Source organism: Lynx canadensis, chromosome C1 (assembly GCF_007474595.2).
Source record: "Lynx canadensis isolate LIC74 chromosome C1, mLynCan4.pri.v2, whole genome shotgun sequence".
In the NCBI taxonomy this organism is placed as follows: Eukaryota; Metazoa; Chordata; class Mammalia; order Carnivora; family Felidae; genus Lynx; species Lynx canadensis.
Window position 1 is genome coordinate 76,681,623 of NC_044310.1, and position 16,449 is coordinate 76,698,071.

The 16,449-nt window shown below is 34.4% G+C and overlaps 1 protein-coding gene and 1 pseudogene across 9 annotated transcripts in view; one reads left to right on the forward strand and one right to left on the reverse strand.

Annotated features, from left to right (window-relative positions):
* Positions 1-16,449, reverse strand: part of ZNF644 (zinc finger protein 644) — a 104,772-nt gene that overhangs the window by 16,203 nt on the left and 72,120 nt on the right. For 4 of the 9 annotated variants that reach the window (XM_030323691.1, XM_030323688.1, XM_030323687.1 and 1 more), the window contains 3 exons: positions 4,245-7,282; positions 3,454-4,059; positions 1,434-1,556 (listed from right to left, as the gene is read on the reverse strand). The exons of 4 other annotated variants lie outside the window; for them this stretch is intronic. In XM_030323691.1, coding sequence (XP_030179551.1) covers positions 1,434-1,556; positions 3,454-4,059; positions 4,245-7,282 — 3,767 coding nt within the window. The remainder of the gene's footprint in view (positions 1-1,433; positions 1,557-3,453; positions 4,060-4,244; positions 7,283-16,449) is intronic. One more of the 9 variants, XM_030323692.2, reaches the window with a different exon arrangement.
* The window catches only part of LOC115521403, a 39,924-nt pseudogene continuing 36,836 nt past the window's right edge, over positions 13,362-16,449 (forward strand).

Consider the following 16,449-nt stretch of genomic DNA (forward strand, 5'->3'; position numbering starts at 1 on the left):
TTCCACTCTGCTATTAATAACTACATAAATCTGGGTAACTTCACCTTAAGTCTTGACTTGTCTAAGACCTAGTGTTCTGTAAAACTGAGAGAATTATTGCACTTACAACTCATATGGCGGTGTGAAGGTTAAATGTTACGCAATTTGGCTGCACAGCACAGAGCCTGACACATAGTAAGTGTACAGTGAAAGTCAGTGACTGTGGTAGCAATAATTATGAAGTTCTGTTTCTACAGTCTTTTATTTTCACTGCCTCCCTGCCTCTAATGTCTGCAATCCCCTTTCAAGCCTGATGAAGGTAGGAGTAATATTATAAAAACTAAAACCTCACCGTAGGAGGTTACTAATCCAGTAAAGTAAAACTCACTCTATTCTTCTTTTAATGCAGTCAACAGTCATCCCTGGTCATTTGTATATCAAGTCAAAGGATAAAGCAAAGAAGCAGAAGAAAGACATTAGTATGAATACAAGTGTTTCTTTGGTAGCAAGAACATATTGGATGTAAGCCAAGGGAAGACATGAGGAAGAACAAAAAAGTTGGGAAAACAGCAACTAGAAGGAAGCAGAAGGCAGTGATCTAAAAGAGCAAGAGAAATAAAAAGACTGGAAGGAGAGTTTTAGGCAAAAGGATTTATGTAGATATATTTAGAAAAGAGTATATTTTAAGACATGAGAGAAATGGGATTTGCTAAAGCAGGGTAGCTTGAAAGGCTACAAATGAAAAGAGCAAGGCGTTTTGTAGGGTAAGAAGCAGTATTACATATGAGTAAGCTAACACAATTTTTCACAGGCTGGCAATATGAAGAGTATCTGCAAGGCTGGGCTAACCAACCAAAAATAACACAGAAATGTGCATGTTGAGATTTATGTGTTGGCTGTATTTATTAATCCTAAACATAGTTTAGGAGTATTAAAAGAAAAATCTATTCAGTTGTCAACATGGGCCATTTTTAAGGCTTATCCCTTTAAAGATGTGATCTACAGACTAATGAAAACTCCTTAGTTTTAAGGTACATATTTGAAATTTCACAATAATTTTCTTTCCTAATAAAGCATTTCGTTAGGCTAGAACTACAATCCTTTTTACTAAAGAGAGGTTGCCTTACTGGAATCTACTCACAAAAATAAATTTAAAAATCAAAAAATAGTGTAATTTAAAAATCAATGGGAATTAGGCAGACTCAAAAGTCCCACACTTCTATTGGGTTATTTATTTATTTTTCCCAAATCAAGTCAATAGAAGCCAAATGAAAAAGAAGAACTTGCTTAAAATGATATCTAACAGTTTACAAGTTGCTGAAATTTAATGTATATTCAGACTCAACTGTGCTTACCAAAGAAAGCTATAAATATCATATGAATTAGCACCAGTCTGGTGGGAAAAAAAGTGTACTGAATCAAGCAGACTTGCTGTGTTATCTGTTCAAACATACCTGTACCAGTCAAAAGTCCAGCACTCTTCTTTCGTGCATAAGCGCGTAAGTGGTTGGACAGGCTAACAGCACTTGTAAACGTCGTATTGCAATGCACACATGTTCTAAGCTTCACAGGCATACCTATCATTCAAAAGAAAACTATAATCCAGTTCTCACTTCAAAAAGTGAAATTTTCTTAGCTAAAAGCGTGAAGAAAAGTACCACAATAAAGATGGTTTAAAAAACGTTCATTGAATTAGCTTAACTTAAAATAAGGAGCGGGGGGGGGGGGGGGGGGTTAAGTTAAATGTTATTAGTTTGTAGTTAGTATTTAGAGCCAACCCATGCTCTTTGGAAAGGTGGAAGAGGAGTGCCTTGAACCTCTAAGCTCCTCTGGATTTAACACCTATTATCACTTTCTTGCAGATTTCTGTGTTACGCAGATCATTTCCTAAACCTAAATACAATCCTGTGATTTGAAGAGCACTGTTCAGTTGAGAAGTTTCAAAGCTTGCAACTTACCAATACAAAGAATTAAAAAGTCTAGTTGACAAAGTGGTAATTAAAGTGTTTTACCCACAAAACCGTAAAAGGCTCAATACTAAATTAGGCTTTCTGATGAAGGCTGGGAGAAAAGGTGGTAAAACACACCACTGAGCAGCTGTTAGACACAACATTTTATTCAGGGAATTTTATGTTCATTACTCTGAATGCGCAATCAATAATGAAAGTTAATGATTTGAAGTTTTTTGCTAAAATCTTTGTGCTAAATAAATGATCAACAAGCTAACATCTTAATCATCACAGGAAAGAAAACATGTTGAAAACAATAAGAAACTCCTAACTTCTAAGACAATTCTCACTCCCCCAACTCGTTTCAGTTGGTTTCTTCAACGTGAGCTATGATAGCCACAAATATGGTTTCCATCTCTCAAGTGTACTACACCTCAGTCAACACAGCTGACACACCTTTCTTACATTTTCTTCTTCTGAAAAATGTTCAAAATTTGATTTTGAAAGACTCTCTTCGTACAAAAGAACCGTATTAACCAGAAATTCATACAGGACCATTTTTCAGACCACTTACAACACAAGGTAATCTTTCCTTAAATCAAAACTGCAAACAAATATCTGGGCTGTCCCAAGTAAACAAATCAACATTATAGTAATTGTATTCATTATTAACCCACTGACCAGTTACTTTTACCTCAGACACGTTCAACTCAGGGCTAAAATTACGAGACCACAAAGTTAATCAATCATCGACATTCTTAACCTCCAAAAGAAACCAACAAAGACACTTAAAATTTTTCTAATCTAAAAGTATAAATCAGACTTAGCAATAACAAATATAGTTAGGCTATTTTATCTGCTACATCATTTGCCAATACAAACTGTTCTTTTGAAAAGGAAAAACTATTGGTGCACAAGCACTAACCTCAACATCTGTTCTGTTCCATTAGACCACCGCTGCAAAACCCCAAACAAATATTTTATACTCACAACAGTTCTCCAAAACCGAACTATCCCACAATACAACGAGGAAATGGAGAAGAAGTTTCTTTGGGTTAATCACAACACACAACAGACACCAATCCATTTTTGTTTGTTTGTTTGACCTAAGCAGAAGGAAAACCAAGAGCTAAATCTTGAAACCATTATCATCTTGGAGCACTGGCAAATAGAGAACAGGTTTGCCATTCCAGTAATGCTATGCTTCTGAACAACGTCAACCTCCCATCCATAGGACCATTCCCCAGCCATAGCAGATTTTATTTTTACAGATCAGCTTTTTGGTTTTTATTTTGTTTTTTGTTCTCACCTTACATTCTGACCAAGAAATGAGGCACAGAGAATTCAGTGCTGATGAGCATCAACTGATGATTTATATAGAAATGACAGTATAACCAATCTCTGCTCTGCAAAAAAAGCAGCTTAAGTAAAAACATTCTAAGAAGTATTTCCTACAAATATTCCATAAAAGTAAGCATAATTAAACTGTTTAAATTATACACAATAGTCATAAACATCCTCTTACCTGAGTGCATAGTCAAGTCCATTCTTTGTGGCTGATACATCAACGGACTGTCTTCACTTAATGGAAGAACACACTTCTGAACAAATCTCTTTCTTGCAGTTTGATTATGAATTTTTTGAGGAGAAATAGCAGAATTCCTTTCTTCTCCCATCCTTTTATTTTTAAGCAGTTCTATCAGTGTAAGAGACTGATTCTTTTTTCCACTGGGCAGTTCTGGTTTTGTTTCATCATATTCATTTAAGAAACTCAGCCCTTCCTCTTCTGATGCAGACACTGATAAAGCTTCAGTCTTTAGGCCATTACGGTATGCTTCAAGAGGTATAACATTTTGAGATAGAAAGTCATCACTTGATGCAAGTTTTTGAGCTACAAATGGTCTGGGAATAATACGACGACTGTTCAATGCTTTTAAGATTTTTTCATATTTTTCTTCATTTTGCATCATTTCATTCAAAACACAGATTGGAGATTTATGAGCATCCCATTTGGTCTTTCCAAGTCTTTTCAAATGGCCTCTAACATGATTCGATAATCCAATTTTAGTATCAAACCAACCACCACAGAGCTGACAAGTGTGTTCAGAAGTGGTTTCAGACTTCTCTATAGCTAAAAAAAAATTTTTTAAGAGTAACATCAGAATTTTTTGTAAAGTGATCATCTTAAAGCCAATTAACTCTGAAAAATAAAATTATTTTTTCTTTATTCTAATAAAGACCAAATTTGAACAAAACCTTCAAATTCTTTCAATGTGAATAGACATAGTAACCCAAATTATCCACGTGGAAACTTACCTTTTCTAACTCGCTTAACAGGTGTCCCTGTGCCAGTTCTTTTGAAATGTTGCATTTTGTCGCTTGTGGCTATTTGTTCCGGTGATACAACATGACGGGCTTCATAGCTTAATCCAGCTCTGTGAAGATGTCCTCGAACATGATTTGATAACCCAACACCTGTTTCAAATGTTGCTGGGCAGTAAGGACATGATTTCTTCTCAAGAGACAGATCAGTCCAGTGAAAAACAGAACTATGCTTTGACAATGAAGTTTCTGCATTTTCTAAATGCTGAGGATCATGTATCTCATGCAAAAAGTTATTAGTTCCAGCATCTTCATAATATTCAAAATAAAAGCCATCATTCTGGTCATAACTAAGGGTAGCATTTTCTCCAGGCTCTTGACCTTCTACCTTGCTTTTAAAAAGCGGGAATAAGTTTACATGTTCTTGATTAATATCATTATAGGTTTCATCTTCTATGGCCTGTGTAGTGTAGTCACCTAGCTCAACATTATCCCAGGAACTTTCATCTTCTGTTTCATAGCTATCTTTCTTTTCAGCAGAATTAAGTTTTTGCAAAACAACAACAGTCATTTTATGCAAGAAATCTGGATAGCTATCCAAGTCTTCTCCTCCAACAGAACTTTCCTTCTTGGATTCCTTAACTACTCTCTTTACAGCTACACGCCTGTGTTCTCTGAAGCTTTCTGGCCTTTTCGTGTCAGAGTTTTGAGGGTCTGAAATAAAACTATTGTTGTGAGAATTACTTGATGATGAGAACAGATGTAAAGAGTTTAGTGAACTGGCTTCTTCTTTTTTGAAATGTAGAGGATATGATTCACCTGATTTTTTGATCATTCTGTAGTTTTCATATTTGTGTCTATATAAATAGTTGCTATTCGCCTTGGCATTAGATTTTTCTTTTGCTGCTTGATGGAAATACTTAGGTTTTTGGTCAGTGCTGCTTTTAATCATAACAGTCTTGTGAGAATTGTTTTGATTGCACACATTTACACCTGACTGGGCAATGCTTTTCCGAGCTTTCTGTACTCTGTGTGGCCGCTTATGGAATTTGGAAAAATTACCTGATTGTGAGGATGATCCAAATGTTCGCTTTACATCTTGTTTTAAAGCAGAGTTCTTTGGAAATGTGGTTGACTGTTGTTTAATTAAAGGTTTAGTGCTATCAATATCTATAGGTTCTTCAAGAATGTCACTTTTTCTTTTATCAAGTCCAAGTGGACTACCATATGAATCAACACATGATGATGAATGCAAGTACTCCATGTGTTTTTTTAAAATACTTCTGGCTGAAGTCGTAAAAGGACACATCTTACATATGTAGGTAGCTGATTTTTTGGATGATCCTATAACAGAGTCTTTCATGAAAGTCTTTTTTTGCGTTTTTCTCTGGGCTATATCAGAACTGACAATAGGGCATTTTACCACCGCTCCATGGGCAATGCCTCGATGGCATTCTAATTCATTTTCTGTCACTGCCATGAAGTTACACTCTTCACAGCAGTAGTACCTTTTATCTTTTTCATGGGTTTTAGCATGCTGCACAAATGTTTTAGGGCAATTGGTACCAAACACACACTGAGGGCACTGTAATCGTGCACTTCTTCCTTCATCCTGAAGTTCTTTCAATTCGCGAATTTCCTCCATCAACTTCTGTCTTCTTTCTTGGTGAATAATCATATGCTTTAGAAGTGAGTTACGATCTCGAAATGTCCGTCCACATTCTCTACAAGCATATGGCCTTGGGACATTAAGATGACGAAAGTGGCTATTCCCATCTAAATGATACATCATATGCCTGTGGAGGTGCTTCTTCTCCCTAAAATTCACATTGCACTTTGTACAGGGGTAAAATGATGGCTCTTCGGTGCTGAAAGTAGCAGGTGACTCGGAATCACTTTCTTCACATTTCTTTTTTAAGGTATTAGAAAGAAAAGTGCTAGTATGAACGGGTGAACTGTCTTCGCCACACTTATCTGGGTTATAAATTAGATGCTGAAAAGCATCCACAGATTCCAAGTCTTCATCAGTTGATTCAGGCTTCACTTTTGATAATGCATATTTCTGTGAGTCTATTGCTTGTAGTTCTTCATTCTGTTCTAGAAAGTCTACTTCTAGCATTTTTGACTTATTGGGTACACAATTTGAATCACTAAAGCAATCTTCAGTGTAACGAGTTATCTTGCTTACATCCATTTTCCGCTTTCTCTTTTTTTCTAGACCTACTTTGGAGTGAACTGGAGCTTTATCCGCTGTGTCTTCATTAGTCATAAGAAACTGAATGAACTCTTTTTGGGGATCCCAGTTTGTCTCATTTTCTGACCTAAATTCATCTGTACCTGAGGAGATTCCTGTTAATGTATCGACACAATCATCTTTTACCAATAAATCATCACTATCCTCACCCACCTCTACTTGGTTTATTAAAGTGCTATCTGACTTTATACTACTCCCTACTGAATTCTGAATGTCACAACCAACGGAAGCAGAGGTAGGTAGTTTTTTAATGGAATGGGTTGGATTCTTAGCATGTGCTACATCTGATAACAAAAATAAAACTTGGTGTTGATTTGCTTTCTGTGGTGTAGATAGCTGAAGATCAGGTGCCACCTTCAAAGTTGAACAAGATTCTGTTGTTGGCTGATCCACAGGTTGTCCAGTGGTTAATGAAACACTGCCTTTATTCATACTGGAAGTCTTAGCTAAGGAGGAGTGTGAAACTGGTCCATTAACAGCAGCTCCTTTAGGCAAGATAAAGTTTTCACTAGAAACAGTAGGAGCACCAGCATGTATAAATAGAGTAGACTGGCCTCCACTTAAGGCTTTTTCAGATTTGTCCTTTAACAGTTCTTCAGGCAGAGTGAGTGTATTATTTTTCTGAAATGATGTCTGACAATCTTTTGGTTTATGAACTCCACTCTCTTTGTCTGAGATAAAACCGTTGTTATCTAGGAGTTCTTCTTTAGCACCAGTAATATCGGTGTTTATCTTCAAATCATCCATATTGTTGGCAAGCCCATTTAACACATTTAGTCTAGAAAATGGAAGAAAAAAAATTTAGATTTGCATGAAAAAAAATTCTAGTAGAATGTATGGAGAGTTCAAAGTACACATTTTTATTAGCATAATTCCATTCTTTTTATGTGGAGGTCCTAATAATTTTCCAAGAATGAAGAAAAACTTTAAAAAAGGTTAGGTTAATTTTTTTCTTTGTGCTAAGCAACAACAACCAATATTGAATATATACAAAACATCTAGAGAAGAGCAATATTAGAAATGGGCACATTATACTGGAACTACCTGTCTCCCTGGTAGGGAGGATGTAAACTCTTTGAGGGCAGGGACTATACCTAGTCACCTTCATATCTTTAGAAGCTAGCATAGTGCTTGGCAAAGGTGCTCAGGCAGTATTTGGTGAATAAAGGACTAACATGTTGAGTGAATAAAAACATAGCTGTAAAATCAAAGCAAAAGTGTGTAGGAGGAGACAATTTTCTTCCCATGAAACTCAGATACCCCATTCAAATAATGCAAATTCCACCATGGTTCTGACTTCTTGACTCAGCAATTATAGCAAGGCCTTCAAAATATCCAATAATCCTCAAGTACAATTTAAAGAATCTGAAATTTGACAACCCTAGGTATGAACTATCTGAAGTACTGGCATAAAATTCCATTATTTCTTTTCCTTTTGCACATGGTAGTAAGTACAGTTTATTCATTCTCTAAATATTTATTGAGCCCTTACCATGTGCCAGGAACTGCTCTATTATTCGGAAAACCGCAAACAAGACATGCTAGGTTTCTGCTCTCTTCTTCTCCTTCATAGTACTTAAATTTGTACTTGTATATTACTTGAATGACAAGTAATAATACTATTTTAAGACAGCATGAACTTAATCTGATATTTAGAAATTAAAACATTTTCAATACAGTTCATTATTTCTAATCTCTTATGGTACCAACTACATGTGCTGTAAAACATTAAGTCTAGTTAAAGAATAAAAGAATTATTTCTAATTACTTTCATATTTCACAACTGAGAACAAGTGCTTATAACGAGCTTATTCTTTCCACAAGATGTGTTCTTTAATACAACAAATATTATAAATAATACTGCAAATATCTTTTCTTTGGCATTATTATGTATACCAACAATTTTTCTGCCCCTCATAGGTCTCAGAATTCTGTTCTGAGATTGGCAGACATCCACAGCAATAAAAATAGACTTCCAATAAGATCATATTCAATGCTATCACCCCAAAATGGTGCTAATGCAGCACCCAGCAGGAGTCTCTACATCACATACACAGAAGTTAAAAATGGGCAGCACATAAACATGTGTTAGGGAAGAGTGTGTAAATGTCAATGAAAAGAAAAGCAAATCTTGCAGTCCTGAGAGGAAAATACATTGCAATCCAGGCCTATCTCAAGAAACAAGAAAAATCCCAAATACAAAATCTAACAGCACACCTAAAGGAAATAGAAGCAGAACAGCAAAGGCAGCCTAAACCCAGCAGAAGAAGAAAAGCAAATCTTGACGCTATACTATTACCCATTCCTGACATTTCTCATTAAACTACATAAAAAGGTAAAATGTCCAAATAGGAACGATCTCATAAATCTGAAATGGACAACAGAATTTTTAAAAAACTAGCCTGAAAGACACTTAGTGTTCCTACTTATTATAATCACAGGGGTAGACAAATATATGCTCAGTCAATTTGAAAGCCTATATTAGCTTTTCTCAACAGGAAGCAATGTTGCTAACGAAGTGGTAAATTCAGTGTTAATGAGTGGCTTCACTGTTACCACCTCAGAGGTACAACCTTCTATGTTCCATGTTCCACCCATCTGTTCTGGTGTTAGAGGTTCAGAGATGGAACAGACGCTTCCCATTTAAAGCAACTTCATTGGTACCCCCTGAACAGCAGGGTGACAAACTATGAGAATATCATGTCTGCTTGGAGACTGCATTCTCATTACCAGAATGGCCTTAATATGAGCCTTCCATAAGTTCACATTCTAAAGATACCAAACTGTTTTGCCACAAAAACACATATATATGTATGTGATATATCCTCTATCTCTAAACACATCTAGTGGAAGGAAAAAAACAAAAGATCAGATGAGATATTGTTAAAATATAAAATGAAGACTTTAACAAAGTTTTCCTTCACACCTAAAGAAATATGCCTAACTTGTCCCCAAATTAATGATCTCTCTACTCAAAAACAGAGGTTGTTCTTTTTTCAGAAAATTTCTTTTTAGCACATTGATATTAAAAAATCTACTCCATCAGTTTAAAAAATACGCTATAAGAAACTGTTTCAGTAAGCTAGTATTTTAGCAATAATAAAAAAATTTTCCTGGTTTAATTTTCAGAATATATCTTAATCAAAACATGTTCCAAGTACATTTTTTCTTAACAATATTCTAAAATCATAGCTGTTGCATTGAGATATAATGCAGAACGCTGAATCATCAAAATCTGTTATAGTGAATAATGGATCTAGAATTTTGACACCAAAATTTATTTCCCTACATTCACGGATGGTTATCTGGCATCTAAGCAAGAAAGCATTTGACCAATAACCTAATTTCACACTGTTTCAAAGTTCTTCCAACTATCTTTATATAGTCAAATATATGTAACAGAGCCATCAACACCAGTTTATGTTAATGTAACTAAGTAGGGGACACATTTGAAGGTAGACATCATTCATAAAGTTCAAAAAAGGGAAGCTAATAAATTAAAATAATCAAACTAATGTTATATTGTTTGGACTCCTCAAATTTCAGTGAATTTGCTATCATCAAATAGGATATTTTAATAAAATGCTTAGACAGTATTACTATGTCCTCCTCCATGTCATCATATAACCACAGAATTTTTCTTTTAAGTGAATTTTAAAATGTTCTTGAAAAAAATTCACACACTTATAAAAAGCTGCAAATGGAACTTTAAATCTACATAAAACATATTTCGGTTTCTAGAAAATCATAATGAGTTCTACAGCTATAACTGCCTGTAGTTATACACTGTGAGCATTAAAAAAAAAACAGTACAAAGGTCAGATCTGTCTTCAAGATGACAGATCATCACTTTTATGCCTCAAGCTAGACTTATTGTCTTAGAAATTTCAAACATCAGTATTTTTGCAAACTATCAGCACTTGCTATAACACCCTCACTACACTACATCTTGAGGTTACTACAGAAGAAATGAGGTGATAATTGCATATTAACATAATTATTCTGTAATCCCTCTAAGCAAGCTTCCTAGGTCACTCAGTAATTCAGATTAGATACAACCTTCCTGTCATCAAATCTATGCTGTCCACTTTCTGTTCATGAATAATTTTTGATAAAATTAGCTTAATTTCATTCTTTTATGTACATTATTAATTGTATTTATTGCAAATAGGTTAATACTTTGTGGGTACTTATTACATAATACCAACCTTTGTCATGTAGTATAATTTCATACAAAGATATAATACGATTTGCCCTCATTCTACATTAGCTCATTAATAGCTATATTACACAGCTATAAATAAATTATAATGTTGCCCACTAGCTGAGTTATAGTTAAGATCTGTCAGATTTTCACAAACCCCATGTTCATTTAAATTATCCTTGAGAACACATGACAACTTCAGTTAGTCATATAGGAGATTGGGTCAAGAAAAAAAAACATTCACAACTGTCATTCTAATTGCAAAAACAAATCTTAATTAACTGAAATACTACATCTACAATTACTGTGATAGTTAAGTCTATATATACCGTACACAATGTTCAAACATATATATATATACTCAAGCCTCACCTAGTATACAATGCAAGTGAAGACAGAGTATACTGTATAACCATACCACCCCAGTAGTATCCTACTCTGGATGTCATTGAGAGGAAACACTAAAAAAATACAGAAATTCATAAGGGTATCCAGCACACCATGTAATGAAATAAAGAGAAAATTTGGTATGCTTAGTCTAATGATTAGTCAATAGAATTAATAGTCTTCTAATGTTTGAAGGCATGCCATACAAAAGATGGTATGTTTGAATTATAAAGATATGGATTTCAACTCAAGATTAAGAAAAAACTAAAAACAGGAACCACTCAACAATGCAAAGGGTTGTCTCACACAACAGTGAACTGAATGGCTCAGCAGGTTGGACTATTGTCAAGAACACAGTAGAAGGAACTATGGCACTGGAGATTGGGTAAGATGTTTTCTAACATCCTCTCTGATATCTACTCTATATGTTAAATGCTTGGTTATTATATTATTAACATTTAATGTTATTTGAAATAATGAGCTAAAAATGGGAGTGAAAATTATACTACTGGGACTTTAATTTAAAAAAGATTCTCTAAATCAAAAATTACTTCAAATAATCCTTTGGTTGGGGCTCCTGGGTGGCTCAGTTGGTTAAGCATCTGACTTTGGCTCAGGTGATGATCTCACAGCTCCTGAGTCTGAGCCCCTCGTCAGGCTCTGTGCTGACAACTCCAGAGCCTGGAGCCTATTTTGGATTCTGCCTCCCTCTCTCTCTGCTCTTCCCTTGCGTGCACTCTTGATCCCTCTCAAAAATAAACAAACATTTAAAAAAATTAAAAAAGAAAAGAAATAATCCTTTAGTTAACTTGTAGTATGTTGATAAGCTGATTCTTGAACAATGAAAATATGGCACTAAATGACTAACACACAGGCCACAGAGCTATCTGCATCATGAAAACTACATACAAAGGTTTTTTGTATGGGTAATATCCCCCTCAAAAATTTTCAATGAGTTCAAACAAACAGAAAATACATAAATAATGAGCAGAAAAATAAAACAAGAATAAAATACATTCGGCACATAATGCTTTCTTCCAGCAGCATGTGGCCCTGTCATTACTGTCATTACAAACCAAGATCTATATGTGATTTTACCACCTACCATAAAATTATATTGAACTTGTCCAGTAGTTTTATTCCTGATGCCATATATGATCCTCATTATTTAATAGGAAGATGCTACAAATAGTAAGATCATAAACACCTAATAACACAAAGTGATTCTTACTGCCGGATATACTAAATAGTAAACATTATCTAACCTACCTCAAGAGGCAGGTAACTACAAGAAGGACAAAAAGTGGTGGGGAAGTTATAAAGGCCTAACTTTAACAACATGGCAAAATTATAAAATAATGAAAAACAACAGTAGTAGAAAAACAAATGGATATTCACTAATCAAAGGCTAATTTCCTAATGAAGAGTTTGTAACAGAAGAGGCAACGCAATAAATTACAGTTGCAACCAAACGAGAATGCTAAATCCTACTCAGCTACGGAATGACTGCTTGCTGCATTGTTTACACGTTCATATAGTGAGAACAAGATAAGAGTGACCATCACAGCTTTGAAAGGATATATGATGTGCATATGCACATAGCTCCAACAAGAACAATTCATGTTTTTAAAAAAAAAAAAATTAAAATGAGTGATAACCTCTTTATATATTTTTTCAAACAGACCAAATTTTTGACCACAATTGTATAATTAACATGAACATAAATGTGTCAGCTCTACACTCCAAAGGTAGTGTGTCAACTCTGCTCTCAACCAATTAACTGCCATTAATCGTTATTTTACTTTGGCTTTTCTAGTGTTCTTCAGTCTATGATGAATTTACTCTCTGTGCTTAGTTTTTAGTTATTTTATAAACATTAACCCATCATGTCCAATAAATGCAAAAGAAGTGCAAGTGTTAAAAGTCTTAGGAAGACAAAACACAATTGTATTAGAAGTGAAGATAGATAATAAAAACACCTAAAGTGGTAATATAAATATTATATATGCATATGGAATGAACTGCTTGAGAGCTGAAATAATTCTGAAGAGCAAAGAAATTTTGCCATTAAGAAATTACTGTGCTTACACATTTAACAATAATCAGCAAGAGATATAAAGAAATGTGACAAAGGAAGTTTTTAAGTACAAAATCAGCATCAATGTCTACTTGCCTAATGGTTTTCAGAAAAGGCTAGGAATTTGTTCAAGCACTTAAAAGATAAGAATGTTCAAAGTGCTGTGGATAAAACTTCTGCCCCAAACACATGACGATTCCACAGGACCAAGGTCCAGTAGAATACGCACATCAAAGTAAGTGACAGGACAGCAAATGCAAACAACTGGGCTTTGAAGGAATTCCTTACAACAGTTGAAGAGATAATCTGGCCTTAGAAGACTGCGTGAAACATAATAAATGTTTCCTTCTAATATTCACACAATTTTGCTCTTTCAAATTCAAAACTTTACATACTGAATTGTATGTACATTTATTTTAATTTTTAAAAATGTTTATTTATTTTTGAGAGAGACAGACAGAATGTGAGCAGGGGAGAGGCAGAGAGAGAAGGAGACACAGAATCTGAAGCAGGCTCCAGGCTCCGAGCTGTCAGCACAAAGCCCGACGTAGGGCCAGGACTCACAAACCATGAGATCATGACCTGAGCCAAAGTCGGTCGTTTAACCGACTAAGCCACTCAGGCGCCCTGAAACTATGTACATTAAAAAAAAATTTGGTAGATTTTATAGTTAAAGTAAAACTCTTATTATAAAGGTGCCATTAATTCATTTGGTAGTCATACTATTAGTCATATTTTGAAAATACGAAATTGTCTATAGTCTAATGAGAAATAAACTTGAACATTATGACATCAAGAAAACAAATTATTTCACTGAGCTATAATTTTATTGAAAACGGCTCAGACTGTAGAAAGAAAAATTCTGTAATTCTACAATAATCTGTAACAAGTACTTAACCATTTACCTGTATTATGTACATTTAAACTGTAGTATGTAAATTTAAACTTCTATATATTTAGATGGATAAGTTTGATACTCATTGAGAACTAGAAAACTGAAACAAAACCAGTTTTATTTTCTGTAAAATATTTTCATTATATATGAACTCTCTTACTGCTATCATTTACTCAACTTACCTTTTTTTCTTTCTCTAAAGTCAGCCCCCCAAATACAATTATCTCCTAAGACAAATATTCCAAAGTAATCACTATTCTACAATTATCTTCATTCAGGAAGGTAAAAATTCAAATACAAGAAATCTGCTCTCCTTGAAGCAAATTACACAGGAATATGCATCTCTCTTGCACCAATGTCTTAAAAACAACAACAACAACAACAACAACAGCAACAAAAAGGAACATATTTTTGTGATGGAAAATCACAAACCAGCCACTACTTTTTTCTGATTTAACAAGTTTTCCTTATTAAATATTCAATTCTGGAGTTTCATTTATAAAACCAAAGATATTTATCTGTTGTGAATTTAAATAATTACAAAATTTCACCAAAATGTTAAACACTATGTAATATTTAGAAAATGCAAATACTTAATAATCAAATGTACACAGCTCTATTCAAACAAGTGTCATTTAAAAGTAGCAATTTTGAACCATAAGAGACTTATAGAACACATACTTTGCAATTTACCCAATATCTGTAAAACCAAATTGTTATGAATATTATACTATTGTTTTATAAAAGGAGACTAAAGCTATTTAAAACTGAGATCATTTCAGGGAAAATTTTAATTATTCTTAAGATTAATAAAATGGTATTGCTGGTAGTTTTTTTTTTAAATTGTATTTCTACCTAAAATACAGGACACATATGTATAAAAAACTGCTATCAATAAAAAGCAATACATTATGTCCCAAGTGAGTAATATGGATTATACATTCTATAGTTCAGAGAAAGTAGAAGGTCCTATAAAATACCATGGATAAGAAAAGCCTCAGAAAAGCGAGGGTTTTAGCTAAATTTTATAGTGCACTATGCCAAAATAATCACTTTTTGGTCGCACACATGCCTGGGTTTGAAAAATGGTTCCACACCTTCCACCTGGGGGCAAAGTTATTCCAACTTTCCTTAAATTTCAGTTGCTTCATCAATAAAATATGTATGAAACCTACTAAGAGGACTGTGTGGATTAAATAAGACAACATAAAACATATAGCACAGGGCCTAGCATTTAGTAATTACTCATGAAATGTTAATTCTTTATGATGCTTGCCATTAACTTGTTTCATTTATGGAATGATGATGCTGGGTTTGTATACTGCTCCTACTGAATGAAGCAGGAGACCCTTACAAGCAGAAATTTATTCTGGTACCTGGTACCTTACTACCACTCCTAAGGTATAAACAGGATAAACAGGCAGAAGCTAAAGAGTCAGAAAGAAGCAGTATGTCTTAAGAGTTGCTGGGGCTTTAAGAATAACACTCTTGCAGGGATAAAGCAGGGTTTCAGTAAAACAATATTAAATGAGCAATAAAGAGGGGAATCACAGTGCTTGACCCAGTGCGCCAAGGAAAAAGGACATGAAGTGGCCACTCAGGATTTAAGAGTTTCTGATTCCTTAGGGTCTATCAGGGACGTGCATTTATTTTTCCTCTCTCATAAAATGCCAATGAAATGAAAAGAAATGAACAAGAACAGAGAGGCATACCAAGGTGGATAGAACCATAAATGAGAACGGTAATAGAGGTGAGGACTGCTGGAAAGAATGGAGATGACAACCCCCCCCCCAAAAAAAAAAAAAAACCCACCAAAGACTAAAAATAGGCTTTATGCCAAAAAATATGAATCAGAAAAGCAACAGACTTTTTAGTGTCAAGACTTAAATGTTCAGTCAAAGGTGGTATAACTTCAAAGTTTGGGGTTAAAATTATTTTGACTGTAGAATCTTATACAGAGACAGATAACATAGTATTCAAGAGTAAAGGCATACAGTCCATAAGTTTACCACTTACTCACCACTCAGAAAAGTTTTTCCAAAGGCTGAAGGTGGAGGGGAGGTATGTCCTAAAAATGGCTAAAATTGGTGTGTTAAGTGTGTTTTTTATTATTTTATACAAGTGATTGAAATATATAAATTTAAATGTATTATAAGGTTAATCACTAGAATAAAAAGAAGTAAATATTCATAATATCTTCAATTTCTATAAACTACTGCAGCTTCTTTTTATGATTTTAAGTAATCTCTACATCCAACGTGGGGCTCAAACTCACAACCCCAACATCAAGAGTTGTGCGCTCCACCAAACTGAGCCAGCCAGGTGCCCCTAAACTATTGTGTCTGAAGTATAGAAGTACAATATGCTCTAAGTGAAAGGGTG